At 45.4% G+C, this 25,690-nt stretch overlaps 1 protein-coding gene across 1 annotated transcript in view; it reads right to left on the bottom strand.

Annotated features, from left to right (window-relative positions):
- The window catches only part of Hr39 (Nuclear hormone receptor FTZ-F1 beta), a 155,437-nt gene that overhangs the window by 70,660 nt on the left and 59,087 nt on the right, over positions 1–25,690 (bottom strand). The window contains exons 5-6 of the mRNA XM_050193716.3: positions 18,615–18,826; positions 12,829–13,048 (exon numbers count right to left, since the gene is read on the bottom strand). Of these exons, the coding sequence (XP_050049673.1) occupies positions 12,829–13,048; positions 18,615–18,826 (432 nt within the window). The remainder of the gene's footprint in view (positions 1–12,828; positions 13,049–18,614; positions 18,827–25,690) is intronic.

Genomic DNA, 25,690 nt, shown 5'->3' with positions numbered 1-25,690 from the left:
CCGCGCTTTGACAAGCGTGGGCACACACACACACACGCACACACGAAGACACGTGGCACTGAAACACGCCTGGACGCGCTTGGCGGGGAGGCTTTGCGGGGGCTCCGAACGGGCCAAAATGTCCGCCGCTTTGAACGAAGCCCCGGCGTCCGTTGCATCCGCGCCGGCTATACCGCGCGTCGTAGGCGAAACGTAACAACGTCTAAGGCGTCAATATAATTGCGAACAGAGCTTTAGTAACCGAGAAATTGAGGTAAATGCATGACACGATTTGAGACCCCCCAGCGACATTCCGGTACTAGCCCGATGACGAAGGCACTCCTCATAATTTATGTCACTAGTACTCAACTACTCGTATTAAAAAGATAATTTCATTAGGTTATAAGACAGAAGAAAATGCTACTTGTCTACTTCTGTTCAATTCTAAGAAAAAAAAAAAAAAAATTTTGACGTTACCGCTCAGTAGTATGGGTGGTTGAAAGGTTTCGTTTTTGCTCGACTCTGCGCCGCACGCGCTTTGGAGTTTCAGTTGTTTCGTTATCGCGTCGTGCTACGCTGGTTCTGCTGGCTCAGGTTTCGTTTTCGCTCGACTCTGGGCCGCGCGCGCTTTGGAGTTTCAGTTGTTTCGTTATCGCATTGTGCTGCGCTGGTTCTGCTGGCTCGTGAAACTTGCATATGGAACAAGCAGCGAGAATGCCACGTCCATGTGTTGTCGTGGGATGTGCGAACAGTCCGCGGAACTTGGCCAAGGGCAGTTGCAGCGGCCAATCTAACGTTACTTATCATGGTGTGCCAACGAGTGAACCTGTCCGTTCGAAGTGGTTAAGTGCCATACCTCTGCCACAGCACATTGGCAAAGAGCCGAAAAATCGTATAGTGTGCTCACTGCACTTTCGTCCAGAGGATTACGAGTTCAACGCCGACTTACTGAAGTCATATGGAGTGCCTTTCAAAGCAATGCTTTCCCGTAGCGCTGTTCCGTCGGTCTTGCCTGCATTCTCCGAAGCGCAAGAACTGCAGGTCGAAGATGGGGCGGTGAGTGCGGCATTTGGTTTTCACGAAGGAAAAGCTACAAATGTACGAATATGTACAGCCACGACATACAGTTGCCATCGTGGTAGTACGCAACGACGCCGGCAGTGCGAGCCCTCAGCATCAGTGCTTAAATCGCTGAAGTCGAGCCCAGCATCGCGAGCCAATGTGTCGCCAGGGTCGTTCATTGCAACGAGCTTCAAAGTTGGCATCATAAAATAAAGAACCAGCTTACCGTCGCGCGCTTTCCCTTCCGCTAGCCACCATAGTTCCGCTTTCATGCAGAAAAGCCGTAGCGCCGTCTGCGGGTGCCGTTTTACTCACCAACGGCACAACGTCACTATGAGACCGTGACGTCACCACTCCTCGATCGGAGGGCGGGCGATTTGAACTGTGCTAGAGGTACGCGGATGCTTCAGAACGCATTGTTTCTTAAAATAAGTCTCTTCTTCGCATGAAACAAGCGTTTCGAAGCTTCTGGGATGGTATTTCAACAGTCCACATTGACTTAATATTAACCTTTAGTGTCTCTTTAAGGAATCTGTGAATATAATGGCCTTTGGGAGCTTTGCTTCCTTAATGTGCTTCATAGCCGACAGTATTGCATAGGGCTCTGCAATGAAGATGCTGGTTACAGGGTGTAGAACATCAGATTCCGAAAACAATAGGCCGACAGCCGCGTAAAAGAAGCCGGCTTGCGACTTTGAAGCATCTGTGTAAAACTCTGGGCAGGTGTACTTCGACTGAAGCTCCACAAAGTGCATTCGTATGTGCACATCTGGAGCGTATTTTGTTACCTCCATAAATAATGTGTCACATTCAACAAGTTGCCATTGCCATGGTGGCAACAGCTTCACTGGAGCCATTGAGATGCCCATTTCCTCACAGAGTTCCCTGAGGCACATTGAAAAAGGCTCCCTCACTGAGGGACGATTATGGAATAGTGCAGCAGATGTCATATCATTAACGGATGTGTAGCAAGAGTGTCGAGGGTTAGACTGTACCTTGAGGAAATATGTGAAACTGCTGTATGTTCTCTGTAGGTTAAGGGACCATTCATTAAATTCAATGTACAGACTCTCAATAGTACATAGAGATGCTGCTCTGTGTATCTAATCATGGTATATGTGCAAACAATAGGCTTTTCAGGTTTGTAACGTCCTTTGTTAATTAAAGGGGAGTGCAAATATGAAATTTTCAATTTCGAAGTGAACTTGAATAATGAAAACCAAGTGCGAATTGAACAGAATATTTTTTTAATACATATACTATTGGTTTTGCTAGCATGCAATTTTTTTCAACAACCTGACTTACGATAAAGAAAGTAAGTTTATTGAACAGCAAATAACGTACAAGAAAACTGCTTTGTTGTGAAAAAATTTCTCTAGTACAACACTTTGGCTTGACAGTATCATAATTGTGTGGGTGTCGCTCTCTTGTGTCTTTTTTGCACTGTGTTCTCCCCCCCCCCCTCCCAATGAAAGAAGGATTTCCTTCAGACACTGAAAAGAGCTGCTCACTGGACACACTAGTGTCTGGTATCGGCAGGTATCTCTTCGCAAGCCAAACCATCAATGGGCACAATGCCTTTTTTAGGCCCAAAGTTTCATCATGCAAATATCTTTTAACCTGTGGTTGTGGCAGTGAAATTTGTTGCCACAAGCAAGTGAAAGTTGGAGCTGGTTGATGAGCTTATCAAAGTGTTTTCAGAGTGCTGATGTGGAAGGAGAGAGGTTTACAGAAGCTTTTGATGTTAGGGACATATCTGGGTTTTTTGGTGTTGAAAATTTCCTTGCTTCGTATAAAGCCAGGTTTTAATGTGATAGCGTTAAGGGCCCCATATCGCAGAAAATCCGGCATCGGCGTCCAGCGTTGTTTTGATAAAAATCATTTCAAACCATGCATGCCCAACCACGCAGGCCCTCCATGAAGCGCAAGGAAGTCACTGAACTAATTGAATTTCTCCAGGTAAAATAAGTCAGAAAAATCGTAAAGTATGACTTACACACAACATACAGGCATGATAGTGTCGACTTGTAATTTGAATATTTGAGAAAACATAATTCTGTTATGCAAAAACTCAAAACGCAAACCCCTTTTCCAGCGTTTCTACCATTGATAGAGCGGCCATGGGCTCAGAGATTTGAGCACGCCAGTATGCGCAAATCTCAAAGGTCATAAAGCAGTGTGCTTGGTTCCTTGCAACACCTCCAGATGGCGCTTGCCTCCGCTGCATCGCGGCCCACACAACAGGTGGTGTTCCTACCAAAAAGCTCACCTTTGTACATAGCGTTTGCCGCCAGCATTTCCCGGCAAGCATTACAGTTACATAAGCTGCAGTTGCTGGGAAGCGTGAGAAGCAGTCAGGGATCTTTGAATGCTATCGCGTTCCACTCTTAAAGGCGAAGCTTAAGCGTCCTCTGAATTTTTTAATCCAATTTCCCACTGAAGCATCTTGGTGGTACTCAACTACATTAGAACAAGGGTCTAAAAACATTGATAAGCCTGCTATTTGGTCAAATTTGTAGTTTGGTAACAGAGTTTTTCGGCACTTAGCCAGGTTTCAACCTCGTGGTTGGTTTTTTCCAGGTGCATGAAGAGGCAGCACAGTGTGGGTACCTGAGCTGATAGTGCTAGGTAGCCATAAGCACCAGCAGCAGCCATACGACTGTGCCCTTTCTTACTTTCGATATGCTTTACTGCATGGTAATATGCTTTACAGCAATTCATTTTGTATTCTTCGCCGCATAACAGGACTGTACAGCGGTGAAGCTGACTTAGAGAACTGACAACAGCAATTTCCAGGGATCAGAATACCAGAATAGTATAAGTGTCTTTTGAATCGAATCGAATACCGTATTTACTTACACAATGATTGCACTCGCGTAATGATTGAACCCCTAAATTTTTGTCGTCAAAATTATGATTTCTTTTTTTTCCCACATAACGATTGCACCCCGAACTTGCCGCAGCAATATGTTGAGTGCCGAGCTAGCTGATGATGATCGTGTTTACCAACTGTCGAATGCTACGCGAACGACTGTTCAAGACTTACCAAGTGGTCTGCACACACCAAACAGATTCTTAAGCAGATGCACCATTTTATTCCTTTCATGACTTTCTGCCCTTTCAAGAAAGAAGAATCTACAACCAAACTTGCCTTGGCATTATTATTTGTAGGCTTTATAATGGTTATGGTCAACAACAACAACAAAAAAGGTGCCTTTCGATTCCTCTCATCTGCACTCGTGGGCATGCAACAAATCACGAGCAGCAACGACAGTAGCCACGTTTACACTGACACATTAGAAGTTTACCCTATTCATATGCCGGCACTTGTAATACGGCTCAGATATTCAACCAACCTTAGCAAAAAAGTGCCGTATTAGGATTGTAGTGAAGACAAATGCCGCAGTTTTTGTAGCATGCCCACCGTGTGTTTCTGTCACTGGCAACTGAGCACTCCCATCTCTGTTTCTGTCCCCACAAAGTGGACATGGCTGCGTTATTGCCACAAACTTGCCGATATTAACGACATTATTCATTACTGATACGGAAGAAACTGTTTGAATGCACATAATGTACTCACAAGAAGAAAAAAAATCAAATTTGGTGTGTCCGGCTTGCTCCGCCAGCCGCCATTTTTGTTTTGATGTCCCGCACTGTTACAGCGGCAGCTGCCTGTTTGTTGACCGCACGCAGCAAAAGCGGCATGAAAAAAATTATTTTGTTTTTGCGGAACGTTTACCCCGCGTAATGATCGAACCCTACAATTTGCATCATTTTTTTTTAAAGAGTGTGATCATTATGCAAGTAAATACGGTACTGATACTGACATGTTTGAACCAAATATTAGAAGATGATGATGATGTGTAGTGTTTTGTGGCGCAAGGGCCAGGTTTGGCCAAAGAGCGCCATGACAAGTGGTAAAGTTGACGATGTATTACAGAAGATGTGATTTAGCTGTAAAGTGGCCTAAAAATAGTCGCTGTAAAGTGCGTAAAATCTACTTGCTATAAAATTATGGCGATGACTAATGACGTATACTATGAACAATAAAATCCATTGTAAAAGAATGACACAGAATAGAAAATATATGAGATAATAAAAAAATACCTGGAGCACTGTTGCCTCACCGGAGCCCTTGAAACACAAGGGCCTAGAGGCACGTGCTATACAAAAGAACTATCACAGCGCCATCCTCCGAAGAGAGGAGACGCTACGAACATGTGGGGCTAACAACATGCAACACAACATCTTTCAGAAAACTTAGGACTGCATTGGTGTCAAAAAGCGGTTCTGGGCCGAGTAACATTGCAGGATGAAGGGGGATCTGCTGCCGGTATGCTAGTGGAAAATGTTTCTTTCTCTCAGATTCGGCTGCCCGACACTCCAGGAGGACGTGGAGGACGGTCAGCCTCTCCCCCATCTACCGCAGGTTGGAGGATCATTTTCAGTGAGTAAAAAGTTATGTGTGCCAAATGTGTGTCCTATTCTGAGGCGACAGAATAGGACATCTGTTCGCCGTGATTTTGTTACGGAGGGCCAAGACCCTATTTGTGGCTTTATCACGTGCAGTTTGTTATTTACTTCTGCGTCCCACTTACGTTGCCAGTGATTTCGCAGTTTCCTTCTTAAAAATGGCTTCAGGTCTGTGACAGGGATCGAAGCAGCAGGATTCACTGTATGCAATGAAATTGATGTGGCCATCTGGTCTGCTAGGACGTTACCCTCGATGCCCCTATGTCCAGGCACCCAGCATATAATGACATGCTGGTTAGACATATACGCTCTACAGAGAATAGAATAGAGCTCAGTAATTACGGGGTTTCTGTGTTCACAGTGTGACTTCAAGGCTTTCACGACGCTTAAGGAGTCTGTAAATAAAATTGTTTTTTGAATATTTGATTTTCTGATATGTTTCACAGCCGATAATAGTGCATGGGCCTCAGCCGTAAATATACTTGTTTCAGGGTGCAGTACACCGGATTCCGAGAAGGATGGACCAATGGCTGCGTAGGAGACCCTGGCATGCGACTTAGAAGCGTCTGTGTAAAATTCTGTGCACGAGTACTTGTACTGGAGCTCCAAGAAATGCATTTGGATATGTGTCTCTGGGGCATGTTTAGTGACCTCTACAAAGGATGTGTCACACTCTATCAGCTGCCACTCCCAGGGCGGTACTAGCTTTGCTGGAGGCATTAGGCGTTGTTCTAGAACTGGGACATCCATTTCCGTGCTAAGTTCTCTTGCACGCAGTGAGAATGGAAGTCTCATAGAGGGTCTGTTATGAAAGAGTGTTTCACACGTCAAGTCGTTAGCGGTTGTGAAACACGGATGTTCCTTATTAGAGCGAACCTTAAGAAAGTATGTTAAGCTGATGTTTGTTCTCTGAAGATGGAGTGGCCACTCATCTGACTACATATAGGCTTTCAACAGGGCTTGTCCTAAATGCGCCAGTGGCCAGACGGATACCCAGATGGTGAACGGGGTCTAACATCTTAAGCGCACTCGGTGCGGCAGAGTGATATACTACGGCACCATAATCTAACCGTGATCGAACTAGGCTCTTGTAAAGATTCAACAGGCACCTCCTGTCGCTACCCCATGTAGTGTGGGATAGAACTTTAAGTAAGTTCGTGGTTTTTAGACATTTTTCTTTAAGATGTTTTATGTGAGGAATGAAAGTGAGCCTGGAGTCAAGAATAACACCAAGGAATTTGTGTTCTTTGCTGACAGGAATTTGTTGTCCGCCCAGTTCTACAAAAGGATCTGGGACCAGGCCTCTCTTTCTTGTATAGAGAACACAAGAACTTTTGTGGGGGTTGACCTTAAATCCGTTTTGGTCTGCCCATTTGGACACTTTGTTTAAGCCCTGCTGTACCTGTCTTTCGCATACTGTGAGGTTGCAGGATTTGAAGCCTATTTGTATATCGTCTACGTATACGGAGTAGAAAATGGCAGGTGGTAGCGAAGCACGTAGTGTGTTCATCTTAACGATAAAGAGAGTGCAGCTGAGCACGCCTCCCTGGGGTACACCAGTTTCCTGGGTAAAGGGACGTGACAGTGCATTGCCGACTTTTACACGGAAGGTACGATTGGACAAATAGCTTTCAATTATTTTCAACATATTTCCACAGATGCCCATTCCCGACAAATCTCGCAAGATCCCGTAGCGCCATGTTGTATCATATGCCTTCTCCATATCGAGGAATATGGAGAGGAAATACTGTTTGTGTACAAAGGCATCGCGAATATATCCTTCAATGCGCACAAGATGATCTGTTGTTGACCGCCCTTGTCTGAAGCCACACTGATAGGGATCGAGTATATTGTTGAATTCAAGGAAATGTATGAGTCTGTGATTAATCATTTTTTCAAAGAGCTTACACAGACAATTCGTAAGAGCTATCGGACGATAACTTGCTGCCAAGGAGGGATCTTTTCCCTGCTTCAGGACAGGAACCACAATCGCCTCTTTCCATGCAGATGGGAGGTATCCCGCAGCCCACAGAGTGTTGAAAAGTGTAAGTAGTGTAACTTGCGTGTCAGTATGTAAGTTTCTGATCATGTCATACATGACTCTGCCAGGTCCCGCTGCAGTGCTTTTGCATGTGTTCAAGGCAGCTCTCAACTCGGCAACACTGAAAGGCTGGTCATACGGTTCATTCTGCCTGGAATTTCGTAAGATTGGCTTACGTTCTTCTATTTCTTTAAGTTTTAAAAAGGATTGGGAATAGTTGATTGAGCTCGACACGCGCTCAGTGTGCTCCCCAAGTGAGTTCGCCTGATCTTGTAGGGTATCGCCTTGTGTGTTTACCAAGGGGAGTGAATACGCTTGTCGCCCTCTTATCCTATTGACTCTGTTCCAGGCTTTGGCCTCATCAGTAAACGAGTTGATGCGGGATAGAAACTTCTGCCAACGTTCTTGTCTGGCCTGTCGGCGGGTACGCCTACCTTCGGATTTTACTTTTTTAAAGTTGGCTAGATTCTCTGCAGTGGGAGAAGCGCGTAGCAACCCCCACACCCTGTTCTGTTTTTTACGAGCCATCCTACAATCGTCGTTCCACCATGGGACACGCCGTTTGCAGGCCAAGCCTTTTACTTCTGATATGCATTTAGATGCAACATCTATTATGAATGCTGTAAAGAACTCGACTGCAGCATCTATTCCTAAGGAAGACAGGTCAGCCCATGAGATACTAGTAAGAGATCGAAATTTCTCCCAATCAGCTGTCTCAATCTTCCACCTAGGAGCGTGTGGTGGATATTCGTTTTCTTTATGTGATCTTAGCAGTATAGGGAAGTGGTCGCTACCGTAAGGGTTGTCGGTAACTTCCCATTCAAGTTCAGGCAGTACAGACGGGGAGACTATGCTAAGATCTATGGAAGAATAGGTTCTGTTTGCAAGAGAGTAATATGTGTGTTCCTTCTTATTCAACAGACACGCACCAGAAGAAAAGAGGAACTGTTCGACAAGACGTCCTCGCGCATCTATACGAGGGTCGCCCCACAGGTAGTTATGTGCATTGAAATCGCCAAGAACAACATAGGGTTCTGGCAATTCATCTATAAAGGACTGAAATTCATGTTTCCTTAGTTTATAATGTGGGGGTATATAGAGTGAGCAAACAGTGATAAGTTTGTTTAGCAGAATAACTCGAACCGCCACTGCTTCAAGAGGCGTTTGTAGCTGTAAATGTTGACACGCAATGCTTTTATGGATGACAATGGCAACACCGCCCGATGATGTGACACCATCATCGCGATCTTTACGAAAGGTTATACACTGTCGGAGAAAGGTGGTGTGTTTTGATTTTAGGTGTGTTTCCTGTAAACACAGCACTTTTGGATTGTGTTAGTGGATGAGTTCTTGTATATCATCAAGGTTTCTCAGAAGACCTCTGACATTCCATTGTATGATTTGTGTATCCATATTTAATGTAAATTAGTGCTGTGTGTACGGAAACGGATGGGATGCCTTAGATTACAGAGCCCTTTCGAGGCCCTGTAATAGGGGTTTTGTTCTTTCTGGAGCGTTCGAGGGAGCCTCGCCGCTCCTTAGGCGCTTGGTGCGCCTTGAGGATGGGTGTAGTGTCCATTGCCTCTTGTGAGGCGCCGGACACGTGCTCTTGCGAGCGAGATGTTTCCCGAGAGAGTCCCGTTTTGGAGGGCAAGACCCCTGCGCCCACCAGCCCGGAGGTCGATGGGGCTCCCTGAGGGATCTGGCTGCGCCGGCTGTTGCCAGCGCTGGAAGGGGCCGGGGAGGTTGGGGCAGCCTCGGCTGCGCCCACCTTCGGGGTCGATGGCCCCGTCTGCTGTGTTGGCGTAGCAGCACTAGCTGCATCCGCCGGGGGCGCGGATAGCGTCACTGCCGGCTCACTGAGTGTGGGTCGGACAGCCGCCGGAGACCGTTGTGGCGCTGCCCCCTGACGCGCCACTTCGGCAAAGGTGTTCTTTGGCAGGAAGGATACCCGCCTGCGTGCCTCTTTGAAACTAATGTTTTCTTTTACTTTAATTGTAACTATTTCCTTTTCTTTCTTCCACGATGGGCACGACCGCGAGTATGCAGCGTGCTCCCCTTCACAGTTTACACAATGGAGAGAGTTTTCACAAGTTTCAGAGGTGTGCTCATGAGCACTGCATTTCGCGCAGGTTTGGCGGCCTCGACAGCTCTGTGAACTGTGACCGAAACGCTGGCATTTGAAGCAACGCAGGGGATTTGGAACATATGGGCGAACACGGAGCTTGATATAGCCGGCCTCGATGGACTCGGGCAGGACACTTGTGCCAAAAGTAAGTATCAGGTGTTTGGTCTGAATTTCCTTATTATCACGCCTCATCTTAATTCGCCTAACGTTGATGACGTTCTGCTCGCTGAAGCCCTCCAAGAGCTCAGCCTCAGTCAGCTCCAAGAGATCATCATCGGAGACTACACCACGGCTGGTATTCATAGTACGATGCGGTGTTACTGTTACTTTGGCGTCGCCAAAAGATACTAGATTGGGTAGCTTTTCATATTGCTTCAGGTTGCGGAGCTCCAAGAGGAGATCACCGCTTGCCATTCTGGATGCTTTGTACCCTGTACCAAAAACTTGGGTCAGAGTCTTGGACACGAGGAATGGTGAGATTGTTCGAACGGCTTTGTTTGGTGTTTCGGAGTGGACTACATGGAATCGAGGAAATGTTTCTTTTTGACGGGCAAAAAATTCTAAGACATCATCGGTGCGCCCCCTCTTCAGGGAGCGATCAGATAGTGGGGGGAAAGAAGAAGCCATAAGAGATTGTAATTTCGGCAGTAACGCCAGCCACCCACCGTGGAGTCCTACAAGGGGACGCTGCAGGGCCTGTGAAACACGGCCTGCAAACGCCAGCTGTACATTACCACTATAACCAAATATGAAATAACCTAGGTTGGCTATTCACACAAGGTTAACCCTTGCCGCCGTGGAGAAAGGAAGTAACTGGAAGAGAGAAGAAGACAGGAAAGATCAAAAAGTGAGAGATAAAGACGAAGGTTTGAGGAGAGAGAGAGAGACAGGAAAAGGCGACTGCCGATTTCCCCCGGGTGGGTCAGTCCGGGGGTGCCGTCTACGTGAAGCAGAGGCCAAAGAGGTGTGTTGCCTCCACCTGGGGGCCTTAAAGGTCGATACACCCGGCATCGGCTCAACCCCCAGGATCCCCCTTTCCCCGGACACGGCAAAGCCGCGCACGGCTACACGCGGGAGGGTCCAACCCTCGTGTGCTCGGGTACGTGGTGTCGCAACACACCAAACGCCTGCTGACGCAGACGCCCCTGCGGGGAACCAAATATTAGAAGTTTCGAATATTCGCACACCACTAGCTGATAAGAACAGACTCTCAAAACACGAGGTATTACTGAGTTTTCTCTAGCCTCAGGGGGATAGAATATTACCGAAGAAAGTTTTAACCTTGGGCTAAATGTTGATGCCGATATGCAGCAGAAACATGTGTCAAAAGTTGTTCAATTATGCATATACAGTTGCCGACTGTTTATTCGGACCTCACGGAGACCGTGGATATGTCCAAATAAAGAGGCGTCCGAAAAAACAGATTAAAAAAAAAAAAAAAAAGAAATCCTTTATTTCAATGCACTTATTCAGGCTCAGAAGTAGGCTTGAAATTGTGAATGCACCATTGCACGCTGCTCCGCTTACATGCAATCAGATTAGCCTGAATCTCGGAGAGGGTCGTGAGGTCACTATAGGCGGCTGAAAGCACAGTCACTGCTTGTACAAGCTCCGCGTGCGACGGCAGCCACGTGGGCACTGTCGGCCCCATTAGATGCTTGACGCTATGTTTCCATATGCCGCATTTGGTCACCGTAACCTTGACACAGCACAGAAAGCAAACACCACCGCACCATCACGCCGACACCAGTCGCACAAACTAAAAATGTGGCCTACTCGCAGCGTCGTGCACGAAAAAAGAAAGAAATCAGTTGCTGGATTGCCTTGACATGGCTTACTAAGCTGAGACCAGAACTGCTGCAGTCACTCGACCGAACCAGGCAGAAACAATGACGATGAGCGGGGATTTGAAGTAGCGTCACCTCGTGGGGCAGCAAGAAGGCTCAGCTCAAAACAAAGATGGCATTCAGCAAGTCGAACCATGCACCGGTCAGAGTCGGTGGGGGCAAGTGCCATCGACGTTTGTTTGAGTTGGCTCAAACAAACGAGAGGTTGCAAGGTGTCCGAACTTTCGGCAGTTGTTATACATTATCGTCTATGGGGAAATGGCGGTGCCGCGAAGCAGTCCGAATAATCGAGCATGTCTGAATTTTTCGATTCGGAAAAATCACTCGGCGACTGTAGACGATTTTATATAGGCTTCATGGGCACCGCCATATTTGGCTGTTGCACAAACAATTTCTATGTTTTATCAGACGTAAAGTGACGCAACATGGTCATGAAACGCTGAATGCATTTATACAACTATTTTCATGCTTGCGAATCGACTATAGTAACGCACACTTCGTCGTTAAAGACAAAAAACAGCAGCGTTAACAGCCCAAGATGGCGGCACCTAAACGCTTCCGTAATATACTCTACAGTATTCACATCTTCAAATAAGAGAGAGAGAGAAAGAGAGAGAGAAAAAAGAAAGTGTGCCAGGATGTATGCCAGCTACACCAACACAGACAATAGGTTTGCATGAAAGGCCATTTCCACAGTAACACTCAACAAAGAAGTAGACACCAAAACATCTTTTTTTGTTTCAAATAACATTCACCTTTTGAGAATTTTTGCTGTACATGTATGGTGTCAATCTTTGATATTTCGTGGGCATTTGACACCACTGGTTGTTGAGAGGTGTTACCATTTCTATGGAGCCACATAAATTTATTTTAAATTCTGTTTCCAGTCACAGGGGTTGCACAACACAACTTGTTTACCACCAGGTGCTACCTCGCGTGGTTGCACATGCGCCGTCTGCTACCTCCACCCACTAGCTCCCCTCTGAACATGCTCATGCCACCCACTTGCCATTTCCCTCTAAAACTAACCTAAACAGGAACCCTTGGTGGTCGTGCTCAGTGTTTTGGAGCAGCTTGGGCACAATTCAAGGCATTTCTACAGTTTTGTTGCAGCTTGGCACAGCAAGTTGCAAATGTAGCAGTTTGGCACAATTGGCACAGTTGTACAACCCCTGTATAATTCTTGGAGCAAAAGATTAGGACACAGAATGTATGTAATTAAAATAGAAGAAACAGAACTGACCACTACTGGCAACACCAATTTGAGATCTGGAATTTGAAATATGCATGTTCCATACCTGTTGATCGAGTGTCAGGTGTAGGCTGAACCACAAGGTAAGGGTAAGGAGGCTCTGAGCTTGCTGGTGTGTATGGCACTGCGCTAGTGCTTGTACGGGACACTGAAAGATTGCGCAAGTGAGCTGCTGTGGGGGAGAGGCCATCAGCCAATCGATGCCGGCTTTGGCTTGGACTCTGAGAGGGAGAGTAGACTGCTTCTACCAACGAGACATGGCGGCCCTGCAAAAAGAACAGCCATGAGTTTACACATGGTGCCGTCACCGCAAGATTAGCATAAAATGAGTGCAATGGCACCTAGCATGTAACAGTGAGTGACGCTGACCTACCAAACACAAACCTAACCTTCTAATGAGTTTTCTATTTCAGCAAATACAGTGAAAAATGTTAAAAGGGCCACCATACCAAATTCTTTAGCTTGAATTATGCATTGCATGTGAAACTGTATGTGTCCCACAGCAAGCTAGCATAATTTGAGCACATTTGGTCCAGTAGAAAATTTGTATTTGAATTTTTTTATATTGCAGTTGGACCTTACAGCAGTCTGGCAACACTGACAGGTGATGACCTAAAGTGCGCTCTGTGTGGTCAGTGTGTACAGCATGCACATGGTGTTCGCTTGCACATGTGCACCTCTGCAGTCAGCCTGAGATAGTTTCCAGAGGTGTTCTCTGCTTTGTGTTGTTTTTATCGCACAAGAATTGCGGGCACAATACAACAGTGACACTCTTGCTATGCTGCTGGGTGCCAGAGCGCGTTGAGCAAGAAGAGTCCAGCTCAGCATGTGCGCATGTGGTTTCAGAATGTGTTAGAGCAGATGACACAGTGGTGGTGCTGCACTTCTTGACATCACACAGTCACACATGCCATACAATAACAGCGGTCACTATTTGTGGGTATTGAAATTTTGGGCTAAAATGTGCACCCAGAGGCATTCCCCCCCTCTCTAGAGAGGTCCTGAACCACTTTTTATCGAAGTCGAGAAATGAATTAGGAATCAAAATAGACTACTTTAGAAATACTTTGCCGCACAAAGTACTCCAATGCGTTCAGCAGAAGCGGAGTTATTGGCAATCAGAGGTCACATACGATCCCCTTCTCGGTGCTCCCGCTCTTTCTTCAATGTCCTACACAGCAAAGGCTATGACGGAGCAGGATATGCCCACAATGCCTTGCCTACTGAACAACACCATAGCGCGCAGTTCAAATCTGATTTTGGATGTTCATGTAGGCGCCACTATTTCTGATTTTGGCACCTACGACACAGCAAACGCAGTTGTCTTCAGCGAGCCACAGTGCACTCAGCGAGCAGACTTGTTGTGGCGGCCGTGGTATCTATGCTATATAGCAGACTGCAGCTACATGCAATTGTATTGTCTATGCACCACATTTGCTTTGCGCACTACAGGGCTTGAGTGCATGCTCACGCTCATATGCTCTTGTCTGGCCATGCTAAGTGGTGCAGACCAGCCTATTCCTGTACCAGCTTGACTGGCGGATAGCAGCCACGTACAACTTGCACATTTTGAAGTGCTGTCAATGGTTCAATACGAAGCGAAGCCTGCCAAGGCATCCAGCCAGGAGCGGCTAGATGCCTTGGCGCTGGCAAGCGTGCGTGTACTCTGACCTTAAGTTTCGCATGGTTCAAGGCTAGTTGAGTGTTCAAAGCTAATCAAAATTAGTGAGACCCGACAACTACAACGCCATAAGCAGTCTGGCCAAAGTATAGTTGCTACATGGGCAGCTGCAGCCGAGCGTGAGCAGACGATAGTTGGCTTCTCACGAAAGTATGTAATTCTTATAAAAATTCAAAAGCATATTTTCGTTTACTTCAGCATGTTTATTAAACTGCATCAATAAACATACACAGTAACAGTAAGAAGAAGCGCACTGATCCAAACATCCTTCTCAACTGATGTCAGCTTTTGGCTAATAGCAGCCTCATATGGGAATATACTATATGACGAAATACAGCCCTTGAAAGGAGCGAGGAGAAGGCTTCTGTTAAAAAGAGTGTTTGGGGGGGAAAAACAGAAGTGACTTCACGCTTTGCTCGCGAGCTCCACGCGCCGCACACGACTGCAAAATTTGGCTGAGATGTTCACAGCAGCGTATGCTATCCATGGACTGCGCTTTTTTCACCAAGCCCGAGGGGTGGCTCAGGACCCCTTTAGATAACCATACTGGCCCCTATACTCTTAGTTACAATGATAAACTGAGAATAGTTGAACGACCATGTCATGGCCCCCGTAGGATATATATGTTGTATAATGCACAATAGCTTCATTCAAGGACATGCTAATGTGCCATCTACCACTGCTGAGAGCATTTTAAACATACGTTGGATCATGTGTTGCTAATGCTAAAGCAAGTGCCAAATTCTGTTCTTCCATATGGGCCCCCAATTTGTGCTACCCATATTAGTGAAATCATGCTACAACTGTGTAATGCCTCTTTAGATATTTTCACTACAATGAAGGATTTCCAATTCTGTGCAAATCCTGGTAACGCAGTTAGTAAGAGTGCATGTAGATGCATAAAGTAATGTCAGGGATCTCTTGCCTGTGATGTAGTAAATGCAAAAAGTGAACTACTGCCTAATATACAATGCATCATATATACGCTGCTGCAATAAACACAGTCAGATTGGAGAGGAGCTAGCAATAACAATAAGTTCTTTGATGATCGACCTTTATTTAGTGGTGTTTCCACAGAAAACATGCATATATGCATGCTGTTCAAGTCATACAACAGTCTTTCACTATCATATTTCAAATATGACCTCGTCAAGGTAATTCTGTCCTAGATGCTTGCACACACAGGCCTCGTTCATAGACACACAAGAACACCATAATACAGCTCGGCGAAGGGCTTTTCTCACACAGCCAAGCGCCGCTTCAGCCGGCCACACATTCTAGCTTGGTGGCGCCCAAGTTAGAAAGGGCTATCTATACCTATCAAAGAAAAGAAAACTTTTTTTTTTTCATTTGACCTACAAAACAAAAGCACATGGCTTTATTACGCTTGTATTATGTGGGACCTGCTGTACCCAGAGATATTTTTTTTTTATTCACCAGTTAGAAGAGAAAATAATGAAAGAAGGCCAAGTCCAAACTCGGGTTGGATAAATAACCTGCTAGAGCCCACACTTTCCGACGACAGTATACACTTAATGTGATGTCTTTTATTGCGACAGAAATGATATACACACTCGAGGCGCATTTCTGCCGTCAGTGTCACAGTGAGGTTCCATATAAAGTCCAAGGGCGATTAAAATTGCCGCTGTGTGCTACATGCTGTTTGTGCGAGTGAAAACGTGCAAGGGTGAGCCGGTGATCGCGGCTAAATCTCGCGCACGCAATGGTGGAAGTGCGCCGTCGTGGAGGTGCGCCATCATCCGTCAAGGGTTCAGGGGGATGGTAGGGAGGGGGAGGCGCGTCCTACTCCGGTGGCCCAGACGACCGCGCAAGCCCGGCCGCGCTGCTGTATTTTGAAAGCCATCTATGACAGGTACAGAGTCTGCGCTGCGCTGTGTTTTCGCAGCTTAGTTCATGTTGATGCGAGTGGCAGCACGAAGGTCAATTTGCTCGCTGTTGCTGCTGTGTTTCCTCACTGCAGCATTTTGACAGCGAATTTCCGCAGTCATTGAGGGAGATGTATTCATGTTAGCTTGTGTATGCGTGACGTACACTATGCTTGTTAATTTAGTTAGTATGCCTATGTTTACAAGTTTATACGGCCGATAAAGATACTATCCTTACTTCACATAGCTGTCCATTAATTTGCTATCGCAACTGATGCTTTGTCTTTTGGGCGAAACTGCGACTTCTTTACTTGAGTGCCTCCCAAGAGCAACCACTTTGTTGGCATAACTCCTTCTAGTTTGTCAAACAGCAAAAAAAGAAAAATTCAACTGTTCCTTATGGAACATGTCAAAGTTCTGACAGAAATGTAGAGATCATGACGTTTTGCAATGACATCAACATTCTTGCGGCGAATCTTGCTCTAATTGCTGAAATAACCTAGCTAATTGCTTCAACCATTTTAGAAACCTTGCAGTTGTGTGCTGACAAGCCCTTTCGCTGCCGCGACAATCAACATTTAGCCGGAACTTAGACCTCTTGGCTTCTGCCCCGTGTAGCTTCCAGCACGCAACCGGAGACGAAAGGAGACAGAAATTTGGTTATCGGTATGGCAACTCCACTTATAGTTGAATGATACGAAAAATTTTTGCGGCCTGAAATTTGTTAGACTATGTCATTTAATAGCGCGGCCATTATATTATTAGTCCGAAAAGTGTTTCAGGGCCCCTTTAATTATACACATGCACTCCAGTCACCTCCAGTCATAGCACAAGTCCCGAGACGTATAATAACTGTATTGGCAGCCATTGAGCGGAAGATGGATGATCCACCCACTGATATCGGCAATGCACGATGTTGCTGGTGAAAAGAGCGCACTGCTACAGATTTGGAAATGAAGTGCTTCAAACTGATGAGGCGATCGTTACGAACATGCATGCATCGAATGGCGACAGCAACAGAGACGGCGCACGGCACAGATGAGACAGTAGGGCAGGTTGCCTCAACGTTGTCCTCGCAGGAGGCCTTGCAGATGATTCAGTCCCTCCGGGGCTTCGTTTTCCTGAGGGACCTTTCACTCCACTATGTGGAGCACCTGGATGCCTTGGAGAAGGATGTTGGCAAGCTTCGAGTAAAGCAAGCAAGGCTGACGGACATGGGGTCTTCTCGTGCAAGCCTGTGAGAAGTACATGGAGAGATGCTTGTGGCGATCTTGCCCCAGTGTTTCTTCTGGATTTCTCAAGCTGACAGGCTGCCACGGCAACCTTCTCGCATTTTTTGAAAGGCCCCTTCAGGGGCCACCAAAGCGGTACCTCGGCGAAGCTCGCATGTCACTTGCCGCCCATGTCCCCTCTTTGCGGTTGTTTAGCAGTGCCATTCTTGAATGCTGACAGTCGCAGCTTGTTACACGCGATCGAAGCATGCAGGAAGCAGAGTTAAAAAGTTCAATGAATGAACATAATTAGCAGCCGAATGAAGGAAGGTGGTGGGGAGGAGAACTGGCCTCCCCACCATTCTAGTTTTCTCACAACTGCTCTGCCATCCCCTATTTTGATTTTTTTCATACGAGCCGGTTATAACAATGGAATTTTCGTTGCACCTGAACATAGTTATAAGTGGGTTCAACTGTAAAGCAATTTTTTTTTTTCTTTTCGTTCCACCCTCCCATCAGCAAATCGCCCCAATTTCGAGGCTGAAGTTGTCTCCAGAGGCAATCTGACAAAGGGTTCATCTTCAATGGACTCTCTAACTCTACTTGGAATGCTTAGACAAATTTCACAAGGGCTATTTTGTTTCTCTGAATGTAAAGGACTGTCTAACTCTACCTGGAATGCTTAGTCAAATTTCACAAGGGCTATTTTGTTTCTCTGAATGTACAGCAGTTGCACAGAGAGGTGATTCAGAACATGCAGCCTTGAGACATGTCACAATGTGCCCAGACTTCACTGGACCGCTGGACTCACTGACCCTACCTCATACAGCACCAAGACACTGATGAATGCAAAGACCTAGGCAAAGAGAGATGATGCACCAAGCATTTATTTATTAATCAACAAACATCACCTCTTTTTTTCTTGTAGCAATAGGAAACCACAAAAGTTTTAGAGGCGTCTGAAAATTTACTTCTGACAAAAACATTTTGTAAAAAGAATTAACAAAGAAGAAAAATCTTTCAATCGAGGCCTTGAAAGGAAGCCACACTCCACCTGCAGAGGGCTGCTTGTGGGTGAATAGAGGGAGCCATCAGAGGAGGCAGCCCCGTGACGTGGAGGCAGTCCCAGGGGCCCTCTGCTGCCCCCAAGTAGTGGGCTCTGGCTAGGCGAGTACGATGACCGTGAACTCGAAGAGCTGGTGGGGCGTGGGCTCTCTCCAAAGGGTGGTGGCTGGAAAGCACCACCGCCACCCAGTCGTCCTTCCCCTGCACCAGTGATTTCATGCACAAATGAGCCTCTCAGCAAGACAAGTGAAGAAACAAATAACATACCTGCTTGCCTCGTTATAAAGCGGTTGTTCTCAAACGGGTACCAACCGAACATATGTTGTCTTCAAAGAAAATTCTAACATATACACATCCATCACTGTTAGCCGATAACCCTTGCATTTTAATGGCTAGGCAAAAAAGGTGAAATGGACCGCCATTCAACCATCGAATTGCAACGCGCGAGTCAATAAATGCCTTCTTTTCAATAGCAGTTACCTAAAAATCTAGAAAGGCTTAAACAAAACATTTTACCAATGGGTAAGTTTAAGCACTGTTAAAAGGTTTCACAAAAGTGACAGTAAGCTGCCCCACAGTAAGTTCACGATTGACAAAAGGAGGGAAACTTGTGTGAAATTTACCTTTCTCCCTTAGAGGAGCCCCGAAACATCTTTTAACTAATCATAGAATGGCCTCACTATTAAAGGGCATCACCTTACGAATCTCATGCCACAAAAAATTTTTTGAATTCTTCAGCTACAGGTGCAGTTATCGCACTGATACCCGACTTTCTCTCTCATCATCTCTACTAGTGCGCTGGAAGCTACAGAGCGAAGTCAAGCAGGCAAAACTTCGGCCAAAATTTGTGCGTTGCGGCAGCAAAAGGGCTCATCATGGCACCCATCCGACTGTCCGAATCGTGGTGCTTGAGCAATATCATTTCTCTGAAAAATTTCTTTTTCACATATATATAAGCCTTACTTGTACAGTATTTTCGCAAAATATTTCGAGCAGAAATAAATTTTTGGGCACGTGACGTCCATTTGAATTTCACAAAATGGTGGAAAACCATGTGCGAAAAACAAGTTCGCCAAATATCGACCGTCTTGCGCATTCTTTCAAAATTTGCATTTATGCATTGTCTGAACTTTGTTCTTTGATTATAGAACAGTTTAAAAAAATAATGTTATGCTTTCTGCTCCTAACATTGAGGTGAAAATGTGCAAATTATAGCATTTTAGGGAACTTTTTCACAAAGAACAGTCAGGAAAAAAACCTGGAATTACTTTTACAGTACTTTGCCTAAAACATACTATCCTCTAAAATTTTATGTTTGCCTCTATGCTGCGCACAGGCTCTAATATAGAAGCCTGAATTTGGCAAAAACGCTATCTTGGCCTATGTTTAGACATTGGTAACACACTAAGTGGTCCATAAAAAATAAACAGAAAAGCAGATATAATCCGCCTTTCTGAGGGTGGCTTAATCCTGTAGTGTACATCAAAATGCTGAAGATAATGAGCTGAACCATTTTTAAAATTCAACAAAATGGAAAACAATGCAGATCCATTCCACATGTTGGAATCCATGTCAACCGAAGCTTTAGTGAAATGGTAATTAAGTATACAACTCATTATTTGTATACTTAATTGTATCTACTTTGTGTATGCAATTGTATCTACTTTGTGGGGATGCGCGACTCTCACGCATTCCCCGATATGTTACTTCCCCCGTGTGTCTTGCGTCTCCTGTAATCCGGCTTCTCCGTGTAGCTTAGTGCCGATTGTGGTCGGTCAGGCTGCAGCGCATTACGAGAGATGGCACGAGTGTGGCGCTGCTAGCGGCACCTAACGTGGGGGTTGGTGAGGGGCGACAGGGAGTAGGCTCTTCCTGTTGGGCTCGTGGTCGACAAGGGGCAAGGACGTTCTGCGCGTGTGCCAATCCATGCTTCTGCGACACCGTCTCGCATGGCCTAGAAGCAGGACACCGAAATGGACGTACATGATCGTTCAAACGCGCCACCGTTCGCATGACTATATAAGCGAACGACCAGGCGTTGGTGTCCAGCATGGGGCGAACATATTTGCTCGCTATCCGGTCCCAGTGAGTCGGACTTCCTCGATTTGTCACGCACCCATTGGCATGTTTTGTGGATAGAAACTCGGCTAGCAGGTATTAGTCTATGAAAGGTGTAATAAATGTCCTTGTGATTGTTTGCACTACTGTGTTGTCATTATTTGTCCAAAGAGCATGGGTGAGAATCCCGCAACTTTCACCCAACGCAACATGTAATCTCATGCAATATTTATGTTCACGCACTATATCATTCACAAGCTACATGGAAATGCAAGCACCAAATCAGGTGAATGTACCAAGGTCAATTGACCTGATTGCGAAGGCGAGGCTGAAATGCGTTTCCAAACCAATGGAGAGCGACATCAATTATGGCTGTGTGATTGAAGCGCAACTATATCTTGCGGGGCAAAACACTAGATCATGAAAATTATGTATCCAATGCATCACCAATGGAAACATTTGAAAAAGCACAGATAATTTTATTAGAATAGGAAAATGTGAAGTTACAGGCTGTTTGCTTTCATTCATGAATAATTATGAGTACGAAACATTGCAGGCTTCCTGAAGTTTGCTAGTGGCGTTGCATGATGGAATATGCCAAGATGGTATATCGTATTTAACCCTTTCGCTGTCACTGACGTACCGGTACGTCATCGCGCTTCCCCCCCATGGTGTCACTGACGTACCGGTACGTTCTCTATCGTGCGTTCAAAATTTCGCGCCTGAGCGCAAAAACAGGCGCTCCTGGATTGTCCACGCCATCTGTTGACTCTTTCTACAAGTTCGTATATTCGCTCCGACCTGTGTTAACCCATGTATTGAAGAGTACGGTGCGACTGCCACTCCCCACTTTCTCTTTGCTGAGTGGCGCGGTGGCTCCGCGTTCGCTGGATCATGCGTCGCGCGCGTGTGGTTATGGGTTCGAAGGTTGTTCTGTAATCTCCGCTGGTTTGAAGGTTTTTATTTTTCTTCTGATGGTGTGCCTGCTACGGCGCGTCAAGTTCAGGCGCACGTGCCGTTGCCTCTCCAAAAAGGGTGACTCGATTGCTGCTTTCGCTCTCTCGCCGCACCCTCGCTTCCGACCTGCAGCAGTAAACGTAAAGCCCTTCGAACTTTGTTTAGCCTTTTTTCATCTCCCTCTGTCTTCTTGATCACGCAACGTCCCATTTCTCTTTGCTGCGCGGGCGACTGAAAGCGCATCCTCCCTGCGCGCGGTTACTTTCGGATGGCTCGGCGCGCGGGACCTTCGTCTGCTCATGGGAGCGGTGGCTGAATTCCGATTCAGAATACGAGCCGAGCTCGGATTCGGACTCGGACAAAGTCGCTTGAGACGAAGAGGGTTCCGCATCGTCAGATTCGGATGTTGAACAGATTTTATAGTCAGGCTGATGATGATGATGATGTTTACTAACAACAGCTGCAGAACACTGAAATGTGCATATTGCATTGACTATGTTATTTGTATACCAATCATAATCAAAAATAAATTGCTATGTTCATTCCCTGTTATGCTCGTTCCCTGAAACCAAGCCGACACTGGGGGTGCGTCACGGCCAGAAACGTCCGACAGCGAAAGGGTTAACACTGTAATGCCGTCAAAGTTCGCTTATGCATAGCCATAAAAAGTAATAGCAACACACACACACACACACACACACATATATAGAATATTACCCAGATTTGATCAGTAACTTTATCTTGAACTGCCTTTTCACTAAATATGTTTTAGCTATGTCTTCAGTATCAGATAAAAAACTACAAGTGGCACGCATGCTGTGTTAGTGAAGATTAAGGTGTGGTTCTTGTGAATTATTTCAATGTAATGTTGATTTTATCCTAACACTAAAATAACAGATGTATGTTGGTACTAAGGACACATGCATATGGTACTTAGTTTACAATCTTGGTGAACCCATTGCTCTGAATTCAAGCAAAACTCAAGGCTCACCAGTGTAATGCGTGCCGGTATAGAATGCAGGCTATAAATACAGATGCGTGTAAACGGGTTAGATTGTGACACACTGTTGCGGCAGATATTTTCATTTAGTTATGCTTCACTAGTACTTTTGTGTGCTCTATATACGCGATGAGACATCAGGTGGTGCAGTAGACGACTTGGCTCAGCAAGCCTCAAATGGGAAATGCTTATGTTTTTTCTTTCTACTGAAAACTTGGCCCCGCAAAATGCAGATGGCGCTGCCATGCCTCCACAAGCCGCCATTGCAGGACATATGGTCTTCTATAGCAGCTTCACTACCATGTGTACATGTACCTTGGATGTACAGTGCGAGAAGTCTACGCAGCGATCTAGTGAGTACGAAGGCAGTGTATGGTGCGCGTCAAGGAAAGGATGGTGAAGCGAGGTGCATGACACATACCTAAATACATTTAGGGATTCTGCCGGATGTTCTTCTTTAAGACTATATACAGATTTAAAAACTGTCTGTGGCAGATAGAATAACTCATGTCCTTGAGCAGGTTTACTCAAAAAGGCGGAAATTACTTACACAAGAAATCGAAATGCATGACTGACTAATTTAAAAAATTACGAACTTTTTAAAGGAGCTTTGAACCACTTTTTATCCAAGTCGAGAAATTAATCTGTAGATAAATTAGACTATTTCAGAAATACTTTGCCACAAAAAGTTCTTCAATGCGTTCAGCAGAAGTGAAGTTATTGGCAATCAACACAACTGTTCGTGGTGCTTCCGCTCCTTCTTCAATGAATTCAATGAGTCGAAATGAGCAAAACCCGAGAGCTATGACAGCGATAAGCAGGGTGACCAAAGTTTCATTCATACACAGGCGGCCGCGACCGAGTGTGAGCAGGCAATATTTGGCTTCTTCCAGAGGTATGTAATTATTCTCAAAATTAGAAAGCAGGTTTTCACTTATTTCAGCCTGTTTATTGAACTGTGTCAATAAATATACACAGTAACAATAGGAAGAAGCGCATTGATCCAAACACCATTTTTGATTGATGTCGGCTATATGCCTATAGCAGCCATGTATGGTAATCTGCTATATTACGAAATAGTGTCCAGAAAAGAGGGAGGTATAAGCTTTTGTTGAAAAAAGGGCGTTTCAGTAAAAGGTGACTTGGCATTCTGCTTGCAAGATCGACGTGCCGCGCACAGCTGCGAAATTTGGCTGAGATGTTCGCAGCAGTGTATGCTATCCGCGGACTGTGTTTTTTCACCAAGCCCGAGGCGTGTTTCAGGGCCCCTATAAGTAATTATCCGGGGTGTGTGAATATTTGAAATTTCAAATACAAATCAAATAGAAAAGGCTATTTGATAGGAGAATTCACTATTCGAAGTTGTCGAAGACAGTCAAAATTCGATATACAATGAACCTCAATTTAACGAAATTCGCGGTGGAAAAAAACTATATTTTCATTTGCTGATCTTGATTCCATTGAAAACCATGTATTTCTTTTCGTGATTTAGTGAAATAATTTCGTGACACGGATTTGGTCTAACGAAGTTTTCAGCCATTTCAAGCATGTATTTAGAGCCTGTATGGATAGTAAACCTAGCAAAAAACTATAAAAATGTTGGCCAAAGCAGGAAACACACTGAGTCTTTTCTCGGGTTGGTAAACAACTTGCGGAGGCCGCATGGCTCCGAGAAACAGGAGAGCCAGAGCCGAGGATTCCTTGGGCGCAAAGGGGATGGGGAGGGAGTGTGCCGTAACGTGATCAACCACACCCTGGAGGGAGAGTCAGGAACGTGTGCCAACCTGCCCTCTCCTCCTCATGCACATCCATATGCGAGCCATGCACCGTATCTTGAGGTAATTTCTCCATGGCAAGTGCAAAGGCAGAGATGAGACAGTTGGTGCCTTGATGCGCATTGTGTTCTCACATGGGTTTAGTGTCGGTGGTCGTGTAATCTCAAGTTTCCAAGACAAGGAGGGAATGGGAAGCTTTTACTGGCGTCACAGTGAAATTGTGGTCATAGAGTTAGGTCTGTTCATGTTTGCCTGAGCACGTGTGACAATGATAAAACAGTTTTATCATTTTTTAAAACTAGAAACCTTACTTTGTGTAGTTGTCTCTTAGCTACTGCCATCAATGCTTCGTCTTGGTGAAATGGACTTTATTTTCCCCCTTGCTAAGGATAAATATCCGTATCTTTTCACACTCTGTTTGTGATTTGTGGGTGCCTGCTGCAGGAACTAAATGCGGTCAGCCATGGCGTCCAAGATTTACGGCGACGCAACACTCACAAATCTTGAACGCCATGAACCACGTCAATGCATTGCTCTCGGAGCGATCTACACTGCACGCGCTGCCACTTATAACCACACTATTACGGCCCGACCTTTTTGCGATTTGAGTATAAATGCCTATTGACAAGATACTATCCGCCAGGAAGCTCTGGAAAGTTGTGAAGTTGCTTTTACTGCTAAAATTTTAACCCTTTTAGGGTCATGTTTTTCTTGCCAAATGCAACCCCCAGGGTCAAATTTTTTTATTGTAAATTTAAAATCTTCAGACTGACTTATTAAAAAAAAATTACCTTAATTTTTTTAGCGTGCCCATAAAGTGACACAACAATTATTTCCATAGGTAAATATCCATTGTTTATTCATGAATACAGGGCTTCCATAGATACTTATAGTAAGAATAAAAATGTAGATACACTGAAATAGATATGTTCTGATTCGGCACTTCGGCAGTAGTCCGAATCGGAAGAATCACCGCTGAATTCACTTACAGCAGAGCAACCAGTGTGCACGCCCATAGTGTAATCGAACCATGTCTGCGAGTGCACTCAAGAAAACTATATGGCTGTGCGCCCGTAAGGAAAACCAAATGCGTCAGAAACATGCAGTAATCCTTTGTTCAGTCGCCAAAGAGGGGCAATAAGAGCTGAGTCTCGAGAAAAGAAATGCAGGCATGGAAGCACCGTTTGTATATACTAGCACCCGCCTGTGAACAGATGTAATTGCACCCCTAGGAGCAACAGACGAGCGAGCATCTAGTGGTGATAATTTAAAAGA

This window comes from Dermacentor andersoni, chromosome 1 (assembly GCF_023375885.2).
Source record: "Dermacentor andersoni chromosome 1, qqDerAnde1_hic_scaffold, whole genome shotgun sequence".
Classification (NCBI taxonomy): domain Eukaryota; kingdom Metazoa; phylum Arthropoda; class Arachnida; order Ixodida; family Ixodidae; genus Dermacentor; species Dermacentor andersoni.
Note: the sequence above shows the minus strand (reverse complement) of the source record. Positions and strands in the feature narration are given on the sequence as shown.